Raw genomic sequence first — 23,800 nt, forward strand, 5'->3', positions numbered from 1 at the left:
TAATTATAGATCTTAAGTTGTTTTTACAGTTGAGTGACTGTTTATGTTAATGGTATGAAAAATGTGTTGGCACAACTCCTACACCATCTCATTTCTCCATCCATTATAGATGGAAAAGTTTGGCACCAATTTGATTTGGCTTTTCAGTGAGCAAACAAATGACAACAGCAAACACTAACTTGTAAAGAAGTGAATAACTAAAGACAAAAAACTAATAAATTCTATTCAGTTATTTAACCCTTTAACAATGTTAAAGGGTTAAAATACGCTTAAACACAAAATCTTTTACATACTGTAACTTTTCAACCATTAACAAGATAATTCCAGCAGATTGTAAAGGTGAAAAGCGGCTCGCTTTTCACCTTTACAATCTGCTGGAATTATCGTATTAATGGTTGAAAAGTTAAAGTAGATCAAAGAACATGAACACTGGAGCTCCGGTGTTAAAGGGTCAATGAAACACCATCAAAGCTGGACCAGCTTCATTCATGACTGCTGTAATCCAATTCAGTTCAGATTAACCCAAATGTATAATAATGGCCTATATAGGTGACTACCATCTTATATGGAGGGGTTTGGGTTTAGATTCCTGCAGCACTGATGCATGAAAACCAATAACATGCCTAAACTTTCGCGTTTTTTTTTTTATGTGACTGTTCATATGGTTTGATAAAAATACAAATTAAGTAAACCAGGGGTCTCAAACTGGAGGCCCGCGGGCCATTTGCGGCCCCAGAGTTGATATTTTGCGGCCCCCGCCTTAATATGAAAGTCTACAAAGCAATACCTGTTGCATGGCCATGTGTCTTTGATGATAGATCTGTATTTGCTTTGTAATGTTTCAACTTTATCTTTAAAACTTTGCATTTGCTACTGTTGTTAGTTCTGGTCAGAAAAGTCCTTAGCAACAGTTGCTAGCGTCGTTAGGTCCTGTCGTTTAACAGGACACGTACATTATATTGCTGAGCAGTACATAGACATTAGGGCTGCCACGATTAGTCGACAAATCCTTACTTTATATTATATAGAGTCAGAGTGTAGTAAAGATGAAAGTTATAATGACATTTTGCTAGCTTTATGGACTATTTTGGCTTTTAATATTAATGGTTTTAAGCTATTTTGGAGTCTAGCTAATATTTCAGCTGCATGCTAGCTGTTTTGGCTAACTTAGGCTTTTTTTTAGTTTTTTAGGCTAATCTGGAATTTAACGGATACTCTAGCTGGTTAATACTTTCAGTGTTTTCTGCTATTAGACTTACTGTTTTTAGCTATCAATTTTAGCATCTTCAGCTATCATCACTAGCATCTTCAGTGGCCAAATTCCTCTTACACCATTCACACTAGCATTATCATAGGTAATGCTATATATGTAGTTTTTAGTTAGTTTAAAGCTAATGATGATCAAGATGTGTGCTTTACATCCAGTTTGCCCATGACCCGATTAGTCGACTAATCGAAAAAAATAATCGGTGAGTAGTCGACAATTAAAATAATTGTTTGTGGCAGCACTAATGGACATGAACAAATATTCAATAAACTTGTTCAGTAGACATAGGAAATAGACCAAAGATGTAGACAGTGGACAAAAAAAACATATTTTTGGCCTAAATGGAACCCCATATGGCCCAGACTCTGCCGTGAATGTTTCGAGGGTCATATGGAGACTCAGTTTAATTTGTGTCAATAAAAGGATGAAAGTTTATGTGAGTGCTTACTCTTTCACATCTGCTGATGTGAAAGAGAGCATCCAGGACCATTTCCAGGTCCTCTCTAAGCTGCAGTCTTTCCTCAGGGTTCTGTGTCAGGGCCAGACTAGCACTCCAGTAATGTCCAGCAGCCCAGACACACAACACTCCATTTTCTGCCTCCTTGGCAAAGCTGTGGAAAGGACAAGGAGGAGTCAGATAAAACCAAAGACCAAGGAACCAGCCGATACATCACTTGACCGTACCTGACGCTGGACAGCAGCACCTGCAAAGCCTGTCTGTAAGCGCTGAGGTCCCCCCTGCACTCATGAAGTAAGCTCAAACCCCTCAAGCAGGCCGCGCTGCTCAGCAGCTCCTTCACTGCAGCTGGAGCAAACCTCCACAAAGAAAATGATCACTTAGCAATCAGTAAGTCAGTCAGCTGACCACCTGATACTGACAGCAAACATCTCAGCCCTTCCTGTTATCTTTTGATGCTTATGTTTTTGTTTTCAATGGAAACTTCACAAAATGAAATAGATATGTCTAAGATGCAAGCTTACAGAACACAGGGTGTGGTATTGAGACTGTGGGCAGCAACTTCTTCCAGCTGCAGAGCGCTCAGGGTGCAGCGTAACACCGATCTGTGGTCGTTGACACGGTGGCAGAAGGCGGCCAGCTGGCACCACACCTGCAGCTCCACCACAGCGTCGCACCAGCTGCATTCAGATGCCATGCTCACCAGCTTTACAGGAGCAGAGAAAAAGAAGCAAATCCAAATGTTACGAGGAAGAGTGGAGCAAGGATTAAGAAAAGAGAAGTCAAGGGGGAGGAAAAATGTGGGAGTCAGGGGAAGAGGAAAGATGTCAAGAAAAGGAAGAAATTCAGACAAGAGTGAAGCAAAAAAAAGAATGAGATAAAAAGGAAGATGTAAGGGAAGAAGAGAAGATGAGAAAAAGAAATACCAGGAGTCCATGAAGCACACTAGTCAAAGTCAAGGCCGGATCCGGCCCTCTGGGTAATTCTATCCGGCCCTCCAGATTACTTTATTTTATTCTTATTAAGGGCCCGATGTTTTCTTGCACTGGTAACATAATGAAGCAACACTATGATTACAGAGGCTGAGAGATCTGTTCTAATAATCTCTGCCTTTCTTTTTGGGACTCCACAGCGGTTTGCATCACAAGGGTGTCATCATCCTCTCCCTGCCTCTCACTGATGGTGAAGGAAGGAATAAACATAATCGGACAAAATAACTTAGGAAAACACAGAACAGACAGACAGGAAAACACACAGCAACGAAAATGGAATGATTTAATTTGTTTTTTCTAAAAAGCACATCATTTATTTTTTTATTTCCATGTTTGCTAGTTTTGCCTATAGCAGCATGTTCATGTTGGGATCATTTTAACAGGATATATTTTAGGATAAATCTTTTGAAATATTTATAAGTGTAATTTTTTTATATAAAATGACGAAAAAGTAGGCAAGTAAGCCTTTATTAATATAGCACTCTTCACAGAGGGCAACTCACAAAGTGCTTCACAAAAGCTAAAATATAAGAAAAATCCATAAAAACAATACTTATTACATAAATACAAGAAAAAGATCAAATACTAATGACAGACAGCAACTGAAAGGGTTGGGGGAAGGTAAAATAAAATTAAAATATCAGCTAAAAGCTTTACTAAAAAGAAACGTCTTCAGTTGACTTTTAAAACACTCAGAGTCAATGTGACGCAGTGACAATGAGAGAGCGTTCCAGAGTTTTGGGGAAACTGCCTGAAATGCAAGATAACCTCTGGTTTTAAAGGGGGCCTACCACGAAAATTCTGTTTGAGGTTTTAAGAACATTTTACTGTTCATTTCTCTCTATAAAGAACCCCAAAGAGGTATTTTGATCCGTTCATGCATTTAAGAGTGATCCTTTAAAAACCTGCATTGTGTGCAGCAGCCCCTCCCATACCCACGAAAACGAGCAGGTGAAACGTGCTGATGTAAGATCGATGCCAACAGCTCCTTCCAGGAAGAGTCTGTGCTGCAAGCTCCGCCTCCAGACTACTACAAACACACACCCACTTTCTCTGTGGAGCTGTGGCAGGAGATAACGACCTTCCTGTACCAGGAACCGCTCCCAGACCCATTTATCAATGTAGTCTCACTTTGGACCAAACTTCAATTTGCTCAGAGATTCTTCAGTCTGAATACGGACCGAACCAAGAGTGGAACAACTGAACCAAAACAGCCACCGTACCCGACAGTCATGTGATGTAAACACGTTAGAAATGAGGCGATCTGTGAGCCGCGGACAAATGTAGAGGATTGATTGTCATGTTAGCCAAAAGGACATAATTGGTGTATCGGTTTACTTATTAGAACATTTATTTTAACAACACTGAAAAATGTATAACTCTCTTTTCTTTGTCTCGTTACGCGGCGTGCGCGGGCTGCTGTCGTGACGTCATCTTAAAGCTCTATTGTAGTTCCAACAGAATTTTCTTCAAAACAATGTCATAACAACACAACCAGGAGACACTCATTCAAATGTGGTCGGATGAATTCATGCTCAATAAAACAACTTTTAACATGATCCACATTGATTCTACCAACAATCTACATGTCACAAACACTTGTTAGCGTGTGTAGCCGTAGCGTCTCCAGTAACCGTCATGCAGGATTCCTCCGCGGTACCAAAGCTGCAGTAAAAAGTGTTGAACTTGACCTTCATACAGACAATCAAAATCCATCAGCAAAATACAAAGTTTGAATATGTGAAAAATCCTGGCAAGCTTTTTCAGCGTATCCATCTTTCTCTTGACTAAAGAGAGCTTTAGCCACGTGGTTTTGTTTACATAGTTTGTTCACGCTGAGGAGGCAGGCTTAAGGATGACGTCGTGAATTGGGCAGGACCAATAAGGAGCGTAAGGCGGAGGCTCAGAAATCGCGTCGTTTTACTTCCGGGTATTAAAACTGGCCTCAAAAATGATTCATATTTCATAAATAATTTGCTTTTTAGTGTTCCCAGTGTCATATATGATCATATATATGGATATAGTTTACTCTGAAAGGCTGAAGAAAATCATGGTAGTGCCCTTTTAAAACAACTTTTTGGAACGGTTAAAAGGTTCAAAGCTTCAGATCACAAGGAACGAGCAGGAGTTTAGGGTAAGTAAAACAGTTTGAGTGTTTTTTCTTTTACCATTTAGTTTATTTCTTTCTTGTATCATTTTGACAAAATATTTTTAATGGAGAGTAAAATAGAGAAAGTTATTTAAGATTTTCATTTGATTTATTCTGGAATAATATTGACGCCTGTTTTTATTCATAATTATGTTAAAAAAGATAAATTTGAAAAGTTTTAAAAAATTAGTTTTAGAGTGTTCAATAAATGTTTATCCTGTTTGACCCCCGACCTAAGGTGTGTTTTGGATTTTGACCCCTGTGTGATTGAGTTTGACACCTCTGATATAGAGAGATAGAAGAACAAGAGAAGAGAAACTGAGTTGAAGGAGAAGAACAGGTGATGGAACAATTAGGAGCTAAAAGGCCTTAAAAATGGAGCAAAGGAAAAAAAAACGTACGACACCAAATGTTTGAAACAGAAAAACAGTGACATGTAATGAAGCTAGAGAGAGGGTAGAAGACAATGATTTAGGGAAAATGGTTGGAGAGCAGAGAAGAGTCTCCAAATAGCTCCAACAAACCAAAGAAACCTCTGCTTCCAAAAAGGGATATTCCCTGGTATGAGTGATGGGATGCTCAGAGGCCTCACAGGTCACTGTAGCATATGCTGTTGGCATATGGACATATAGGCTACAGTAGGAAACAGACTGAGGCCATACCGCTGAGGGACTGGGAACAGGGAAGCCCGTATGTCCCGGGCTCTTATTCCATGTGAGCATCTCCACTCCAACCAGCACACATGTCATGGCAGACACTTCCTCTCTCTGCACAACAGAAACAAAGGAATGTATAATGAGCAAAACACATCAATCCTCTCTGCGCTTCACAGTTTTTGTCAAATAATAAAATACATAAGGGCCTTAATTAGCAGTTTTTATTTGAGTTTGAAGGTTTTCAGGAAGCATGACAGCTCCCCACATGAATATGAAAGAAAATGCAAACGAGGTTTTGAAAATAGCTTTAGCTTTTATTCATGAAAAAAAACAAACACTTTGATGGTTATATTTGCTTTTTTTTGTCCAAGTCTTTTAACTGATCCTATTAAAGACAACTTCAAACGGTGCTGGGCTTTATATTCTCTGTTAAACAATATTCGTGGTTTGTTGCCCTTTACTCTTACCACTGTCGTCTAATGCCTCATTTCTGAGGACACTTTAATAACGTTTTGTTACCAATATGGTATTAGTGACTCAGAATGAGACCTGGGACTCGAATGAGACCTGGGAGAGCTGCCAGCACCTTCATTTTTGAGTTTTTGTCACCTCCGTTTGTCATATGTGCTGCTGCTATTGTAATGTATGTAATGGAATGTGTCTTCAAAATCAACAGGATGTTCATAAATCTGACACCACATCCATGAAGTGGACTCAAGAGTTCTTCTATTCAGCCTATTGGACCAGCAGAATTTCTTTAAACCTGACCCATCACTAGTGCTTCTCAGTGTATGCACACATTGAAAAGGCTTCTAGTATTTCAATCAGACAGGTGTTTTACAGAGCTGTCAAACCTTATCTTGCAGTGTGTCCATCTTCAAGTCAATCTGCTGTTGCAAAAGCATCTTGATCTGAACCCATGTGGCTAAGACCCGTTTCCTGACAGCCAGTGGGACGGCTTCCTGAGTGATTTTGGACATGCTGAGGGCGAGGTCACACAGCTGGGGACAATGTTGAGAAGAATAAACAGCATCAGCACTAAAATGTTCAGTGTGATCGTGGATCAACAATAGACTGAGCAGGAGTAAATATTTGCTGCAAGCTTCATAACCAGAGACAAGACTGCAGTTCAGGGACTGACATGGTCTGAACTTTCTCTGACCCAATGCAATGAGTTAATTCATGCAGCTCTGAGTCTGTCATTTCAACATTTAGGTGTAAAATGTACAGCAAAGGTTACTTTTTTAAAATCTTTTCTTCAAAATGGACAAGCTGTGATGAAATTTTGTTAATAATTCAACGATAAGGGCCCTTTCATCTTAACTTACAGCTGATATTCGTGGCAGAGCCTCAGAATAGAACAGAGGAAGGAAACAGGCTTTAATTGGCACCAAAGAAGACAGAGGAATAGAACTTCAAAAGCGCAGGAACACCCGGCCATGAAGGCTTCATGTTAGCCTGAGCGCTTCTGTGTGCACGTCTGTGCATACAAGTGCATGTGTCCATATGCATATGCATGTAGGAATGCATGCTTGTGCATGAGTGCATGTGTCTGCAAGTGTGCATATGTGCATGCATGTCTGTGCATATGAGTGCATGTGTGTACATGCGTCTGTGTGCAGGGGTGTGTGCGTGTATGTGTATGCACGTGTGCATGTGAGTATGTACATCCCTGTCTATGTGAGTCTGAATGTATAACCAGATGTCCAAAAACTAAATATTTCCTCAGAGTCTTGTGTTTTTTTATTTGAGTTTTCTGGATAGTTGGAGGTGTTCTGAAAGATCCTCTCTTAAACAGAGACGCACAGCATTTGTCTGACTCAAAAAGACACGACATAGCTTTGTTTTTCTCCAATTCTCTATGAACTTCCCCTTTTCCTATTGTTACAACACATTTAAATAAATAGAGAATTTTGGCTAAATAAAAAGAGAAGGAAATAAATTGTTCACTGTTGCCACTAGAACTTATGACAAGAATGATGCTTGCTTTCTAAATAAGAACGACAACAAGCAACTTAGACACAAAACAGGTTATTATCTGGAATTTTAAAGATTCAAAGCTACCTTCAGGCAGAGTCCCCGCCTTCTGCTTCACTGTGTTTTAAAAAAAGGAATACATGCACTTGAAAGTCTCAGGGCATCAAACCCCTGTTTTCATAGCTCCATATACATGAATGCTGTGTCATATGTGCACATTATATTAAAATTTGATCAGATAAACACATCTCACAAACAACAAGCTGCATTTGGTAATTAAGGAAGCAGACCTCATCTTTTAAGAGACTCCAAGCAGTTCTGGAGCCTCCAGAGCTAAGGTTTCATTCACTGTTCGTTCATGGTGGGAATAAGATACTCATTTAAATCAGATCAATCTGCCTGAACACACATGGATTGGGTCTTGAACATATTATTGATTATTTGTCACATGAGGACTCAAACTTCTTTACAAGCTGTCAATTGTGTTCCAGATCCTAGAGTTGAGTGTGTTTATGAGAACTTGTAAAAGTGCACAGCAAGGCTGTTCCCTGTCCCATCGCACTTTCTCGCCTCTACATTCCACGCAGTGACAAACCTCCAAAGCTTTGTAGACATCCTGCAGTGCAGCAGGCTCTACAGATGCCCCATGGGTACTGGCAGCCCTCTCCGATCTCTTCTCAGCTCTGTTTTTACCCTTAAGTCCTGTAGGAGCAGGTTCAGCGCTGTCTCTTTCAGATATAGGCTGGATCAAGCCCCGGGACACTGCATCACACAGCAGCACACACAGAGTGCTGTTCCTGAGAGACACAAACAACAAAAGCATAATCTCTGAGAATAAGACTGTGTGTCAGAAGGCTCAAAGACTTTTGTTTTAGCTGACTGTGAAGTTGGACATTAAAGATCACCGATTTGAAACAGCAAAAAAAAAAAACATGTTTCTTTGTCCACAAAGCTACTTAAATTCCCCCTCTGACATTTTTTTTTTTATTAAAAAAACATTCCCAGTAGTATATTAATGGTGATTATGGAGTTTTTAACCAAAATCCCACAACCTAAATGTCTTAAAAAGATATTTATCATGTTGATCTGAAGCCTCTGTTTCCAAAATCTCCTCTGAGGGGGCGTGGCTTTTGGAGCTCCACCCCTGATCCCCCCTGTCTGATAGCTCCGTGTCTCTCTAGCATAAGTCTTCACCGCTGCTACATAAAAACATCCATCAATCTGGGTAATGTCCAGCCGTATGGTTCTGATCCGGATGTCAGCTGGACGAGGAAGTGAAGATCTTCATGGACAGAACTTCCTCCAAAATCCTGATTCTTTCTCCTTCCAGTTCACCAAAGACTCTTTTAGCTAATTCTCCAATGTTTATTGACTGTGATCAATACATTCAATCATTGGTTTCTCAGAGTTCTTGATAAAATAATCAAAGCTAACATCAAAATGCTCTTTCATTGATTTACAATCCTTTCCAACTGCGGTCAAATGAGCCGCCGTTCACATTTCCGTGGTCACATCAAGAAGCTCCGTGGAGTCTGGTGGAGATTTTCCAGCGTTCTCAGTCCTGCTACCGTAAGTATTGGATGAAACTCACACCAAAAATCCAGTGATGCTGATTTGACCACAGAAATGTGAACGGCGGCTCATTTGACTGCAGTCAATGTGAAGATACCATCTTCTCTTCTCCAGAACCTGAACTAGACACTAGGAACAGATGAGGGTTTAGTGCATGTGCAGCAGAGCTGTTGATGAAAGAAGATCATTCATTCAAACAGAGTCTGTCCAAGACAGTTTGATTGATTTAAAAGGAGAAATACTCGGAAATGCAAAAGCAAAATGATTTCTGATTACATTTGTTCTTTTTCATAAGAAAAATGCCACAAATACATGTTAGAAACTCTAAAAACAGGATTTTCATCAGAGGGGGACTTTAAGACCTCTCATAAAATGCACCCCTGACTTTTTGCCTCGTCTGTAGCTTATTTAATAACAAAGATGCCTTTTTTGTTTAATAAGTCTATAAAACAGAATGGTTGAAGCGCTCCTTTGGTTTGTTAGTTTTGAACGTGAATCACCTTTTATGAAATTATACTGATCCAAAGTGCTTTGGACACTGCAATCTCTGGGACAGGAGTGAATATTAAGTGTGTGACTGACTGAATCATTGATGAAAATGGCTGTTTCTTACAGACACTCAAACAGACTTCTGCATGACACATACTAAAAAGAGAATCATTAGGAATTACCCAACTTCCTGTGTGTGCTGGAGCCTGTCCAATAGGCTCTGAAAGGTGGGGAGCAGGAGCTGGTATTCCCCCTTTGCAAGCAAGTGACTATTATGATTCCACAGGTAAATGGCGGCATTTGCAACCACCCACGGCTCTCCGATCTCTGCCCCGAGCTCGCCTGCTCGCATGAAGCTGGAGGTAGCGTAAGCCGACAGGCTGTGGATCCAGTCTCTAGATTCAGAATCAAATGAAGAAAAGATGCTGATATGCTGGTGGAATGACTCATTGTTTGTTCACAGGTGCGTTTATGTTCTTTGATTTACTGTAATTTTGTAATCGTTAGCACAATCAACATTAAGTCCAGCAGATTTTGAAGGAGAAAAGCGATGTGAGCCGCTTTTCTCCTTCAAAATCTGCTGGAATTAATGTTGATCGTGTTAATGGTTGAAAAGTTACAGTATGTTAAAGATTTTGTGTTGTGCGTCGGGTGTTAAAGGGTTAATACGGATTTAAACATTTGTCTTTTAAAGCTAATGTTTTTGTATGGAAAGAATGTTTCAGAAATCCTCACTGAAGTGTTGTCATCTCCTTTGGAAGATGTATAATTCATTGCAACAGCTAATATTGTTTTTACAATGGTCACTATTTGGTATTAGGTATTTGACCATGAAACACAGATAAGCGGTGGCTTTTTATCAGAAAAGAATGTAGATAAAAAAGTCATTTGTAGAAACAGCAGGTGAAACAATTCACAGAGATGAGAGCAGGTCTAAAACTAACATATGAAGATGGAAAGGAAACTGCTAGAAACTGCTAGCCTCGATAAATACACTCTAAAACAAGGGTCTCAAACTCAATTCAGCCGGGGGCCACTGGAGGCAGAGTCTGGTTGAGGCCGGGCCGCATCAGGATTTTCACAAGAAAAGCTCAGATAAAACATTCCAATGTTGTCAAATATCTTTGTTTTTAAAACAAAATAATGAATAAAATAAATAAATATATTAAATAATGACTTAAAAAGCAGGCAAATCAGTATGGAAGTTTTTTATTTCCATCAGACTCTGAATTTTTTTTTGTTGAATTTCTGACCCATCGAAATTTTAAGTCCCGAAATTAAAAACACTAATTTTTTGAAGATAGAAAATATTTTTGGGAGCATACAATTTTGCTGTTTAAAAAGCAAGGGTTGAAAAAAAATTCACACAAAAGGTTAAAAAATTCCGAAAAAAATTCTGAGGTTAAGAAAATTCACAATAAATATTCACAATAAAAAAACAGATTAAAAATTTAGAGGTTAAGAAAATTAAGAATAAAAATTCAGAGGTTAAAAAACTTCAGAGGTTAAAAAAATTCAGCATAAAAAAATCAGGGGTTAAAAAAAATCAGAGTCTGATGGAACTAAAAAACTTTCATAAATCCATCCATCCATCTTCCAGACCGCTTCTTCCCTTTCGGGGTCGCGGGGGTGCCGGAGCCTATCCCGGCTACTGATGGGCGAAGGCGGGGTTCACCCTGGACAGGTCGCCAGTCTGTCACAGGGCCTCAATCACACACATTCACTCTCACATTCACACCTAGGGGCAATTTAGAGTCACCAATCAACCTATGAAGCATGTTTTTGGATGGTGGGAGGAAGCCGGAGTCCCCGATGAAAACCCACGCATGCACGGGGAGGACATGCAAACTCCACACAGAAAGGTCCCAGCCGGGATTCGAACCGGGGCCTTCTCGCTGTGAGGTGAGAGCGCTAACCACTGCGCCACCGTGCAGCCCCTTTCATAAATCAGTAATAAATTAAAATAATAATAATGACCAAACAACAGATACTGAAGAAACCACATATTGACTGACTTACTAGAGAAAAATAATTATTTTTATTCCGTTTCAAATGTCTGTATTAACAGATCCTCCTTCAGTGAGAGAGAAGCCCCGGTAACGAGAAAATATTTGAAGTATTTCATTTTTTGTAGATTTTTGTAGAACTCCTCATAATAAATAAATCTGATCTATGTGTCTTCCATTCATTGGAGGTGTGGGGTGCTCGCGCGCGCCGGCTGCATCAGTGAGCATTCGGGGTCTGCTTTCCATGGAGGTTCTATTCAAACGCGCGTAGCAGAATATCGGACTTCTATCGCGTTTACATGGACTGGAATGCGCGCCGACACAGCCGGTGTGTGAACCTTAAAATTCATAGACACGCGCACGCAGGTGCGAGCCAAGCTCAGAATCACGTTTGACATGCGGGAGCAGCGGATCGCCGCGCGGTGAAAGAGGGCGGGCTACAGGTTTGCGCCTCGGAGCTTAAGGAGCTCTGATTTAACAGTAACAACCAGCACGTCAAAAAACGTATTCCTCGACACCATATGTGTATTCATTCTAAGAGAGACATCCACAGACGGAGCTGGTAGCTCAGAAACACCTTTTTTTTTTAACAAGCCGCGAGCAGCAAATTAACTGCGCGGGGCACGCGAATTTGTCACGCGAATCGCGCTTGGTGCCTCGTGGCTCCTCCTCCGCCCAGCTGATTGGAGGAATGAATAAGCGAGGCACTGGACAGACCACCGATGTCCCGCCTCCAGAGTCATATACCTCATTGTGATTGGTTCGTTCAGCTCTGCACACAGCAAGTGTCATTCATATCAGACTTGCGGGCCGCAATAACAGTAATCTTTCATATTAGGACGCGGGCCGCGAGTTTGAGACCCCTGCTCTAAAACGACAGTCCTTTAAGTAAGAGGTTTCACCTGTAAGCCGTCCAGTCCTCCTCAGACACACCAGGCCGTCTCTCCAGTGACGGGACTGCCAGACTGTTCTGCTGAACCCCTTCAGCTAACAGCTTCTGGATGGTAGCCTGGATGAGACAGACTTCATTCATTTCTCAAACTAAAAATACGACATTAAAGACCATATCCTGTTATGAATATTCCATGAAAAAGAAGAAACCACAGCCTTTCCAAAGTTGTCAAAGCCAAAAACACAGGGTAACTTTTTATTTCAATGGCAGATAGTATAGCTATGGCTGGAGGAACTGGTTCTCGTCATCAGGCTGAGAAATGAAAGTTGAAATTATCAAGAATGCTGTGCCTCAGAACAGAGAGAAACACATGAAAGGGGGAGAGGAGAGGCTACTGCGACAGCTCTGACAAGGTCATGCCACTGCAGAGCAAAGCTGTCTTCAGTCCAGAGTGTTCTCATCTCTGCATGCTACAAACCATCGGGCTTAAGACTAATAACCTGATGGTGTGGAGGGCTGTACAGCAATGACAAGAGCACCATTTCCTGACTCTAACAAATCACACACACTCGTTCAAAAATCCCAGATGTGGGTTCAGAGCTTCATTCAGTGCTTCATCCGCTTGTTTATAAAGACAGGCTCAAGTGGAAAGAAATCAACACAAACACATAAATAATTGAGACATTTAGTCATAAAGTGATTGTAAAAAACTGAAATGTGTGAATGAGTCACACTGCAACTCTCTGAGGTCTCGCTCACATTCTATTTTTAAACAAAGCCTGAATCACAGATGCTGATGCTTTCTTTGTGCTTTAAAGCTGGAAATGAAGATGAGCCTATTGTTAAGAGAAACTCCATTTACTAGTATGAATTTCAAATAAGAGTGACCGTTCATAAGTGTTCAATAGCCAGAGGAAAAGTGAGAAAGCAAAAAATAAGGGTTTTAAATGAACTCACCTCAGCACTGATGAAGTGAATTTCAGCTAGAAGCTGCAGACGGTTGGCAGAAGTCAGGCTTGGACCACAGCTCTGAAGGCCTGCAGCATCACTCTCTGGACCTGAACATCAGTGTTCTGACGTCATAAGAGAATACAGCTTTCTCTCTTTTCAACCCCTTAATACCTGAGGTGTCGCCGGTGACGCCTAAAAACAAAATCTTAAACATACTGTAACTTTTCAACCGTTAATTCCAACAGATTGTGAAGGAGAACAGCGGCTCATCGTCAGAATCTATTGGAATGATCGTGTTAACGGTTGAAAAGTTGCAGGAAATCAAAGAATATAAACACTGGAGCTCCGGTGTTAAGGGTTAACTGATGTTTGACACTTTTCATTTTTACACCAAACTGAGGATTTTCTAATTAACTGCAAATATTAGCATTCTCAGCCCGATGTTTCAGCACGTAAACGAATAATGATTCATTATAGGAGCAAAGGTATTCCTGTGAAAACCTAAGAGGAGCTTTTTTTTATTATGAGAGCTGCATCTGTACTTATGACTTTTCTAAAAAAAAATATTTCATGAACAAGCCTTTCCCTGTGAAAAGGTCATAATTTCCTGCAAATTAACTTTAGCGATAGACTCTATGCACGGAGCTGTGTGACATATTTCCAGTTTAAAATAAAACCACTCATTTATTTCTGGTTGTGGCTATCTATATACAGTACATTGACTTATTGAATTTCTGTATACTATTTCTGGTATTGTCTAATTTTCATTATTTTTACATTGTATGTTAGTTTATCATCATGCGTATACACAATGGCATCCAAAAAGGTAAAATTTCCCTTCCTGAAACACCAAACACCCCACACTCACAAAATGCTATCATGTACTGTATGATCACATGATTTCTTCAGATGTTAGAACATTTAAAACCTGTTTAATAGAACTTTTAATGTGTAAATGAATTTTGAAGTGACTTTCGGACTAATGATCCTTCTCTCAGCTGATGATGAGGTGCTCCTGCTTTCTTCATGGAGCAGTACCAGCGTGCTATAACTGTCACCTCGCCTTTCAGACTGCTTCTATTGAAAATGATATTGATAAAAATTAAACAATCCGCTGTGGAGTCATTGAAACACAACTAACAGGTCATACAGATAAAGACATATCATAACTAGACGTGTCTTTGATGCTAGTTAGCATTAACCCAAATGAAAAGTGACAACGGTATTCACACATCATTTTCTAAATACGTTAAAAGCATGCTGAACTTTCTTTCTTGGCTGCACGGACCCGGAGGGAAAGTTAAGGTTAGGATCACGGTTCGGGTTAAGGCATCAAATGGTTCCTGATGGCGGCCGCATCTGCAGCTCACTGCGCTCAGCACTCTAGCTGCGTGACAGCTAACAGGACTTTAATATTAAATACTGCGACCAGTAACAACATTTAGCTTTGATGCACTTAAAATATGTGAAACAATGCAGCAATCTGCATCTTGGCTGCATTTATTAAGTGTCATGAATTTCCATCAGCTTTTGATCTGGTCACTCGAATATACATGTGAACATCAGCAAGTTACCTTCAAAGTTTGCTAGGTAGTTATTTTGGAGTATTTTGATAGAAAGACAAACCGTGATGAAGAGACAGAGGCATTTGGATTTATGTGCAGACATGGATTTTAAATGCAAGGAAAATAAGCATGGAACAAGGCAGAGACGTGGTCAAAACCAGGCTAAGGTTAAAAACTAGGTGCGAGGTAAGATAACGAGGAGAACAGGTGAGGGTCAAACACCAAGGAAAGTAAACAAGAGTAAACGCTCAGACTGTCTGCAAAGCAAAAACAAGACTTCACACTGAAGAAGAGGCCGCGTGGGCTTAAATGCTAGATGGTATTGATGATTGTCGCTGCATTTTCTGTATGCGTAAGAAAATCGGTTGTCCCACTTACCCCGCATGTGCGAAACACGTGTCACTTCCGCTCTTCGCCCACTACACCACAGAGTCATTTCCAAGCAGTAAAAATCCTTGATCACAAGAATTTATGTTTTTCTCAACAACCGAGAGCTTCTCCTGACTGGATTACAGTTCGAAAAAAAGCCACCGAGTTACCGTTAATAACGTGTTTGGATTACCAGATAAAATAAAGTGTTTTGAAGTGGCGCTGTATCCTCTTAGCTTAGGGAGCAAACTGCCGTCATGTAAAACAGCAGAAGAAGAAAACATTTGTAGTCCATTTGTAGTCACTGCAAGATCGTAAGGTCCTGATCCTGAACGTGTCTTTTTCCTTCCGTTTTTTCAACAATAAGTGAATGTTTTCACCGTGATAAACATTTTAAGTGCTATATTAACATCCTAAGAGGTTTTTATTGTTGTTACCGTCCGAAGACCGGAAAATGCTTTAGCGGAAGTGACGTTTGGTTCGCGCATGCGGGAGAGCGGTGCAACCGTTTTTCTTCCGCATAGCGAAAATGCAGCGACAGTGATGATGGAGACCAGCTCTGCAGACAGGAAGCCGTGGCAGTGGCTGATGGGAGTTGTAGTACGGAGACAGCAGGGGAGGAAAACTATGGGGAGGGCTCCCTCTGGTGGTTGGAGGTAGTAACTGACGGTGTAACCATGACACAAACAATGCACCTACCATTATTTATAATGACTCTTTGTAGCTACAAAAGAATTTGTGTTAATTCCAAATACTCCGCAATTACCATGGAAACAACAATCCACTGCCCTAACCGGAAATGAGTGAGCGGCCATTTACTGAATGTAGGTCGTGCATACAGCCCATTAATAAACTGTTCTTAATCAGTCAGAACAAGAAGAACATTACCATGACAACATCCTTGATGAGCTTTACTTTTGTTAGCGGGTTTGCTTTTTCAAAACCAGGTTGAAACACAGACTCTTCTCCTGTTGGGGGTCACCCCAGATGAGGGCGGGGAGTCAGCTGACACACACCTATCTTCGCTGGATTTCTCCTCATCATCCTCAGTTTACACTCACATTCATGAGTCTACATAGCTTTGCATCACAGAGGATTTCAGTACAGCCTTCAATGTTCGAGTGCTTTCAGAATTTGTAGTTTTCCCTTAAAAACCTGTAACCTTTTTTATTAACAACATATGTATGAACCTTCTCATTTGTTGAAACGTTGCAATGATTAAAAGCAGCCATAAAGACTTTTAACTGTGGACATTAAAAACCCATTTCTGTTCCACAGTTTGAACTAAGGTTCAGCTGTTCTGTAATCAGGGTTTGCTTTTTTTACATCACTTATCTCATGATCTCACCATTTGTCACAGACGTTTCCCACCTTCCGTCATCGTAAAGCAAACAGAAGCGACAGGCAGCTCGGCACACGTCCCACACTTCCTGTTTCCTGGCCGTCTTTGCCAGGGCTGCCCATAGTTTTACCCTGAGAAAATAAAAGAAAAAAAAAATCAAAATTCCAACTATTCTATAGTTTCTGAATATCAAAAAGATTCTGTCAAATCCTTTAATCGTTTTTGATCTTTCAACTCTAAAGCCAAACTTTTCAGATGTAGAGATGTTAGCTACATAAAAGGGTAACCAATGTCACCCGACCTGCTGTTTTCTCTGTGCATGCAGATATTCAGAACAGTCACACACACATGGAATAGCGTATACCTCTCTATGCTTTCAGGATCCGAGCTCCGTCTGCCCAGGTGTCTGACTGCCTTCTGCACACACGCAGAGTGATGCTGAGCCTTTGCAGCAAGCTGAGCTCCTGATTCAAATTCGAGAGTGCCTTCAGGAACAGGACAAAAAAATCACTGAGGGTGGAAGCTACCTTCAAAACTACGCATGACCCTTTGAGCATATGTTGTATGTCATGAAGACATACAACATATGTAAAGAAGATGTGAAGATGTAAAAAAAAAATCTCAAATTCCATTTCCTTCACAACACACCTCATTAAACATCAAAGAATGACTGCAGAAATGTTTCAGATGTACATATTGCAACGCTTTGAAGCACAAAACTCAGTGATTAAACATTCTCATCAAGGAACACACACCTAAAAGTAGGTGTGTGTATGAGAAAAAAAGCCCTTGAACTAGCTGTCTAGCTGTAGTGTTTATGTTCTTTGATTTACAGCTCGACAAGCTGCTTTTCTGTTTCAGAATCTGCTGGAATTACATTGATTGTTTTGACGGATGGAAGTTCCAGTACGTTTTGTTCATACGTCACAGACGACACCTCAGGTGTTAAAGAGTTAAGAAAGAATATTTAGTTAGGAAGTTAGCGAATTTCTTTTATTGTATTGTTTTAACAAACTACATTAAGTGGTCAGCCACACAAGCAAAAAACGGCACAATTTATGCTCTGTGCACTCTCCAGCTCTCCATGCACTGTTTACTGCTAATTACCAGGATCAGGTGTGTTCAGCCAATCAGAATAAGGAGACAGCTCAGACAGCTAGTCATGAGCAAGCGAGTCAGAGGTAAAAAAGAAGCGTTTAAATACAGAAAACACACGCAAACTGCTGTAACCTAAAATTCAATATGGCTTCATCTCCAACAGTCACATTTCCCATTACAACCAGTGACTTCCAACATGTTACGAAGACGTTTTAGATTCCACAGAGAAGGCATCTTTCAAAAACTTGAAAGAATAAAACACAGTGTGAAATATGGCCTGAAAAGCTGCCTGGTGAGCATACAGAACGTCCCAGCAGGAGGGAGGACGAATGTGAACAACATGAGGAGGATTAAGGACTAAAGCTCTTCTGTAATCAGAAAAGCTCTACAAGACTTCATGAAAAGATGACAAACATTACATTTGCTTTGACATCACTTGTGATAAAGACAAAGGTTTAAAAAGAAAGGACCTCTGCCTGCTGCAGGATTTTACTTCTCCAGACAGAAAAACCATCTCCTTTTAGTAATGAATTTTAATGACAAAAGTAGAAGTTTAATCAGTTTATATGTTAAAAAGCTAAGGCTGAGCTTGGACAGTCAGAAACAGCGTTCTGGATCCGTCTCCTGACAGAAAAACTTTAACTTTCACATTTATGCTCATCAGCTCTCATAATGTTCACTTATTACTGGACATTCCTAAAAGATTTGTTCTTTCTCTGAATCAGGGGTGGGCAAACTTTTTGACTTGTAAGCCACAAAGGGTTCTAAAACATGACAGATGGGCCGGACCAGGAGCCGCTGCACGAAGAGTTGTAAAAGCAATGTCATTTGAGAAAGATACAACATGGAATCTGAACAAAAACATGCCTTTTTTAATTTTAAGAACTGTGTTTTCAATCTTAGTACTTGGTTGGTAATTGGTTGATGTCTCTCAGGGAAAAACACACAGTTAGAAAAACACTGTTTTTGTTGAGTTAGAATGATTGAAAAAATTAATGTCTGACTGTAAAACACAGATTTGTGTCAGAAAAACGACAAATCTTCCAAGAACACACAAGTCTGTTTATTTGGGGTTGCTTCATTTAAGGCTGGGTTCCCAACATTGTGTCCCACGGGCAATTTGCAACCCCCTAGTTGATATTTTGCAGCCCCCACCTTACTATGAAAGTTCAAAGTCTACTAAGCAATATCTTCTGAATGTCCACACTTCTTAGACGATAGCTTCGTATTTCCTTTTGATGTTTCAGCTTTCTTTATGCTTAAAACTTTACATTTGCTATTGTTGTTGAATCTGGTCGTCAGAAAAGTCCTTAGCAACAGTTGCTAGCGTTGTTAGCTCCTGTTGTTTCACAGAAACACACAGAAGATATTGCTTCGTAGTACATAGACATAAACAAATGTTCAATAAACTTGTTTAGTAGACATAGACAATGGACCAAACACATCTTTATGGCACAAATGGAACCCCATACGGCCCAGCCTCAGCCAGACTCTGCCTTCAGTGGCCTCAAGGTAAATTGAGTTTGAGATCTAAGGGGAGACATCAAAATTACAGGGAAAATAAAACAATTAATATGGACTATCATTATGATTTATTCCATTGTGGAGGGCCAGATTGAATGGATTAAGAGACCACATTTGGCCCCCGGGCTGTAGTTTGCCCACCCCTGCTCTAAATGCTTCGGATGAGTCAGATGTTTGTCTGAATATGTGTTTCTACAACAGAAGATGAGAATGAAAATTGTAAGCAGGTTGTAATGAAATAAAGGAAATCCTGTTAGTACTTTCCGCGTCCAGCAAAGTCTGAAATTCATCAGGGGCCAGAAGAAGACCCACAGACACCAGGACGGGGCGACAGTTGGAGTTGACGTGTGGAGGCATGTCCATGGTCTGGGAACGACATGGAAAGACTGTTTTTTTTAACAGTTTTAACATTGATACTGTGGTGTCTGGTACAGATTGTTCCTCCTGCCTTTACCAGGACGGGAAAAACAGAGAGAAAGGGTTCAAACCTGCTGCAGCAGCGCGGCAGCTTTCTCCTCTGTGCGGGTCGGTTCGCTGTAGATATTCTGTCGGAGCTGCAGGAGGTGGAACGCTGACGACAGACGTTCTCTTTGTGCCCCGCTGTCCAGCAGCATGGCTTTCTGAAGGTGAGTCAGAGACGCCTCCAGACACCCCTCCTCATCTTCAATTACTGCCAGCTCGGCATGGACGTGGCAGCGCACCTCCAGCAGGACACTGCATGTGAGGTAAAAACATTTCATCTGCAGCTTTCCTCCTTCAAATGTTGAAGTACAGTATCTTTTATGTCTTTTCATACATTAAAAAAATGATAGCTTTAGGTTAAAAGGAAAAAGAAACATTGAGAACAACAACAAAAAATACAAAAATGGTAAAAATTCTTGTTTAATATTAATGAGTTGAGTGGTGTAAAAGAGGCGGAGGACTGAGCTGAAGCTGGATTCTAAAGACAACAACACAAAGTAAGACAGCATGCTGCAGGTGACCGAACTCCAGCCTGAGAACTTCAGGGATCAACATCAAAACACAGAGAAGCTGGCGATGATATGCAGACAGGGAGAGAAGAACTAATGAGGGCAGGAGAAACGCAGAGAAGACTGGAAGCTAAACAGGATATGACAAATATGGGACATTAAAGAAATAAAGGAATGCAAGATGACTCCAGTCTTATAGTAAGAAACCATACGCAATAAAACAAGCAGAGGAACACCTCGGCAGGAATCTGGATCTGCTCTGCTTTGAAGAGGGTGGGTTGGGGGTTGTAGTCAGACAGATGTGTTTTTGTGCAGATGTGCGAAGAGAACCTGTGCATGTCTTCCAGAACATGGGCCAGTGTCAGCAGAGGGGCCTTGATGCGTGTCCTGAGGGGGTGCTGCAGCAGAGGGAGGCAGCAGTTCCACAGGGCACCGCAGACCGCCTGCACCGCCTTCGGGCTCCCCGCCCTCACCGCCGTCTGCAGACACTGGCTGAGCTTCTCTACCTCCTTCAGGCGAGCCTGTGGGGCGACATCTGCAGATTGAGATCCCTCTGCAGCAATGGCAGCTCAGCACCATGATATGGGATTCAATTAGACTTTGCTCAGCTTTGTTTCCACTTTCATTAGTTTTCAAGGTAAAGACTGAGATCAGACTTCATGTTGAAATGACCTTCTCACACTTCTGACTCGATTTCTCTCTTGAAAAACAACAGATGATGCATTTCTGTTGGACAGCTTCTCCTATATCAGGGGTATTCAAGTCCAGGCCTCAAGGGCCGGTGTCCTACATGTTTTCCAACCAACCTTCCATTGAAGCTCCTTATTGGCTAAACATACCTGATCCTGGAAATTAGCAGCCAATAAGGAGCTTCAATGGAAGGTTGGTTGGAAAACATGTAGGACACCGGCCCTCGAGGCCTGGACTTGAATACCCCTGTCCTATATGCTCAGAAAGATCAATTCCATAGGTTATTGCTAACATATCCCCAGATAATAGCAGGTAGTTGGTCACTGATAAGCTTTATTTGGACTAAGTTGTGGTAAACTTGATGCAGTGTGCGACTGAGCACCTCTATGCAGCCTTTGGAGTCCATCTTTGCCTCTTTATTCAGGAGGCTGATCTCAGAATCCACACATTCCATCATGAGACGATGGTCGATGTTCTGCAAAGACACAAGCAAGAAAAAAGGAATGAAATGACAAGTATACCACTAATTTAAATTATTAAGAAGAAAGTTCACTTCAGCATAATTATATAAAAACTTTTAAAATGAACTCCCTTAAATATTATTTCCATTGCTTAAATTAAAATCCTGTCTTCTGTTTGGTCCAGATAATTTCTGTAATCTTTTTCAAAGTGCCTCATCCAGAGGGCAGGTCACATTCATGAATACATTTGCACGTCTCCAGGCTTTTCCTTTCTTCTGAGGAAGTTTTAGGAACACATTGGACACTCACAGCCTCTCCTGCAGACTTCAGCTCTTTCAGACACTCCTCAGCTACTTTCTGATGCTTCGCTTGCAAAGCAAGCACTGCCAGCTCCAGGAGGCTGGCGCCTCTGCAAACCCAGATAAAGCATAACTTACACAATCCACTACACTTGGTCACAGTAATGTGAGCTGTGAACGGGCTCAGCGAGGGCTGTGGGGTCACAGACCTGTCCGACGGGCGAGCGGGTGGTGGGCTCTGACCACGGCTCGTGGGCGCTTCTGAACCATCCACCAGGAGACAGAAGATGTTCTCAAACGTCTCCACATCCTCTTGACTGACCTTGTTTTCATTCATTTCTATACGCCTGTAAGAAACGTCAAGAAATCTCATCTAGGGGTAACCGTCCATGACCACACATGCATACACTGTACTACTCATTCCCTCTGCTATAATCCCAGCAAACATGCTTCAAACCCAAGGGGAAATAATCTATGTGGTGCTGATGACAGCTGGATTAGACTGAGTCATGCTTTCAGTGATGACTGCTGGAATGAAAAGCCACGAGGAGGTCTGACACGTGGAGAACATGCCCACAGCGACAGGGGGTTTGGGGGTGGTGGAACATGGGATGGATAAGCTATAGCTCTGCTTATACAGACACTGAAGACGTGGTACCAAATCCAGAAAAATAAAGCTTCTGCAATCCAAGAAAAAAAGACAAACAAATGGTTGTAAAACATTCTTCTGACTGAGTATGTCTTACTGCTGCTCAGAAACAGTCAGAAAACTTAAACACGAGTGGAAAAAGTGATAGTTTAGTTTGATCAAAACTGACTGAAGTCATTAAAATTGAACTTTCTTATCTGACATAAGAGAAATAAAAAGAAAACAAAAAATTCAAGCCACAGAAACAAACCTTCACCCATAGGTGACAGAATGTTTCCTCTCACCTCCTCAGCTCCTGCATTTGGTAAATAACTGCTAAGCTGGCGCTCCGCCTGCTCATGTCTAGGAGAGCGTCGCCCTCTGACAGTTTGTGCCGCACCTCAGAAAAAGAACGTTCAAAATAAGTAAAGCACATCAAACTGCGTGTTCATCTTGTTCAGTACCTGCAGTATAAAGAGTTTTGGATAAAGATGTGGAGCATGTGATGTGATGAACTCCTCTGTAGCTCTGGCAGAAACAACAGCATCTCCACGCTGTCCAGAATCCACAAAGCATTCAACCAGCAGTCTGAACAGGAGCAGAAACATGAGTCCAGCATTACAAATCGCATTTCAAACATTCTGATTCACTATTGAACACCGGAGCTCCAGTGTTTATGTTCTTTGCTTTAATGTAATTGTTCAACTGTTAACACTATCAAGTTAATTCCAGCAGATTCTGCTGTATGTTGAATATTTTATGTTTAAGCGTCAGCGGTGCGACTCAGGTGTTAAAGGGTTGATAATTGTATGAATGCTTCAGAGAATTCACACAATACTGATTCTCCTGCTCCTTTCTGTATGCTTTGCGACATGTAAAATCACAATCACACTTTCAGTGATTTCAGCAATCTTGTTATCAAAACATTCAGCTTGTTCAGAATATTACTGCTTGTATTTTTGGTTTTAATAAACTTTATAGTTTTTGAAATATTGAGCAAAATATGCACCATAGGAAATGAATGAGAAAGTCTTCAAATTTCAACATTTTAAGTAGATTAGCAACAATCCTTTAAATATATTCATGGGCAATGTTTCATCTTTTAGAGTAATAAAAAAAAATTGAGATTACCTAATATTTTTATCAACATGCTAATGTTTTTGGCTAATTTAGTTTACTGAGGAATTTTAGGCTGTTTTGGAGTTTAGCTAGTGTTTACGCAACAAGCTAGCTTTTTTTGGCTAATTTGTCATCTACTGAGGTTTTTGGGGCTAATTTGTAGCTTAGCTAATATTTAAGCAACACACTAAATATTTTTGCAAAACTGGTCTGGATCATGACTTTTAAGCAATCCATCCATCCATCTTCTTGACCGCTTCGTCCCTTTCGGGGTCGTGGGGGTGCTGGAGCCTATCCCGGCTACTGATGGGTGAAGGCGGGGTTCA

At 40.9% G+C, this 23,800-nt stretch overlaps 1 protein-coding gene across 12 annotated transcripts in view; it reads right to left on the minus strand.

The window, feature by feature from the left end:
* The window catches only part of LOC112161639 (cilia- and flagella-associated protein 46), a 66,381-nt gene that overhangs the window by 36,991 nt on the left and 5,590 nt on the right, over positions 1-23,800 (minus strand). For all 12 annotated transcript variants that reach the window (XR_002921918.2, XR_002921919.2, XM_024296949.2 and 9 more), the window contains 19 exons: positions 22,820-22,943; positions 22,661-22,755; positions 21,937-22,074; positions 21,738-21,837; positions 21,350-21,442; positions 20,608-20,798; positions 19,795-20,020; positions 19,567-19,672; positions 17,049-17,169; positions 16,691-16,815; positions 13,415-13,515; positions 12,468-12,574; positions 9,742-9,954; positions 8,094-8,295; positions 6,376-6,522; positions 5,528-5,632; positions 2,249-2,430; positions 1,952-2,083; positions 1,716-1,878 (listed from right to left, as the gene is read on the minus strand). Coding sequence is in view for 10 of the 12 variants with exons in the window: in XM_024296949.2 (XP_024152717.1) it covers positions 1,716-1,878; positions 1,952-2,083; positions 2,249-2,430; positions 5,528-5,632; positions 6,376-6,522; positions 8,094-8,295; positions 9,742-9,954; positions 12,468-12,574; positions 13,415-13,515; positions 16,691-16,815; positions 17,049-17,169; positions 19,567-19,672; positions 19,795-20,020; positions 20,608-20,798; positions 21,350-21,442; positions 21,738-21,837; positions 21,937-22,074; positions 22,661-22,755; positions 22,820-22,943 (2,671 nt within the window). In the remaining 2 variants the exon portion in view is untranslated. The remainder of the gene's footprint in view (positions 1-1,715; positions 1,879-1,951; positions 2,084-2,248; positions 2,431-5,527; positions 5,633-6,375; positions 6,523-8,093; positions 8,296-9,741; positions 9,955-12,467; positions 12,575-13,414; positions 13,516-16,690; positions 16,816-17,048; positions 17,170-19,566; positions 19,673-19,794; positions 20,021-20,607; positions 20,799-21,349; positions 21,443-21,737; positions 21,838-21,936; positions 22,075-22,660; positions 22,756-22,819; positions 22,944-23,800) is intronic.

This window comes from Oryzias melastigma, linkage group LG15 (assembly GCF_002922805.2).
Source record: "Oryzias melastigma strain HK-1 linkage group LG15, ASM292280v2, whole genome shotgun sequence".
NCBI classification, from domain to species: Eukaryota; Metazoa; Chordata; class Actinopteri; order Beloniformes; family Adrianichthyidae; genus Oryzias; species Oryzias melastigma.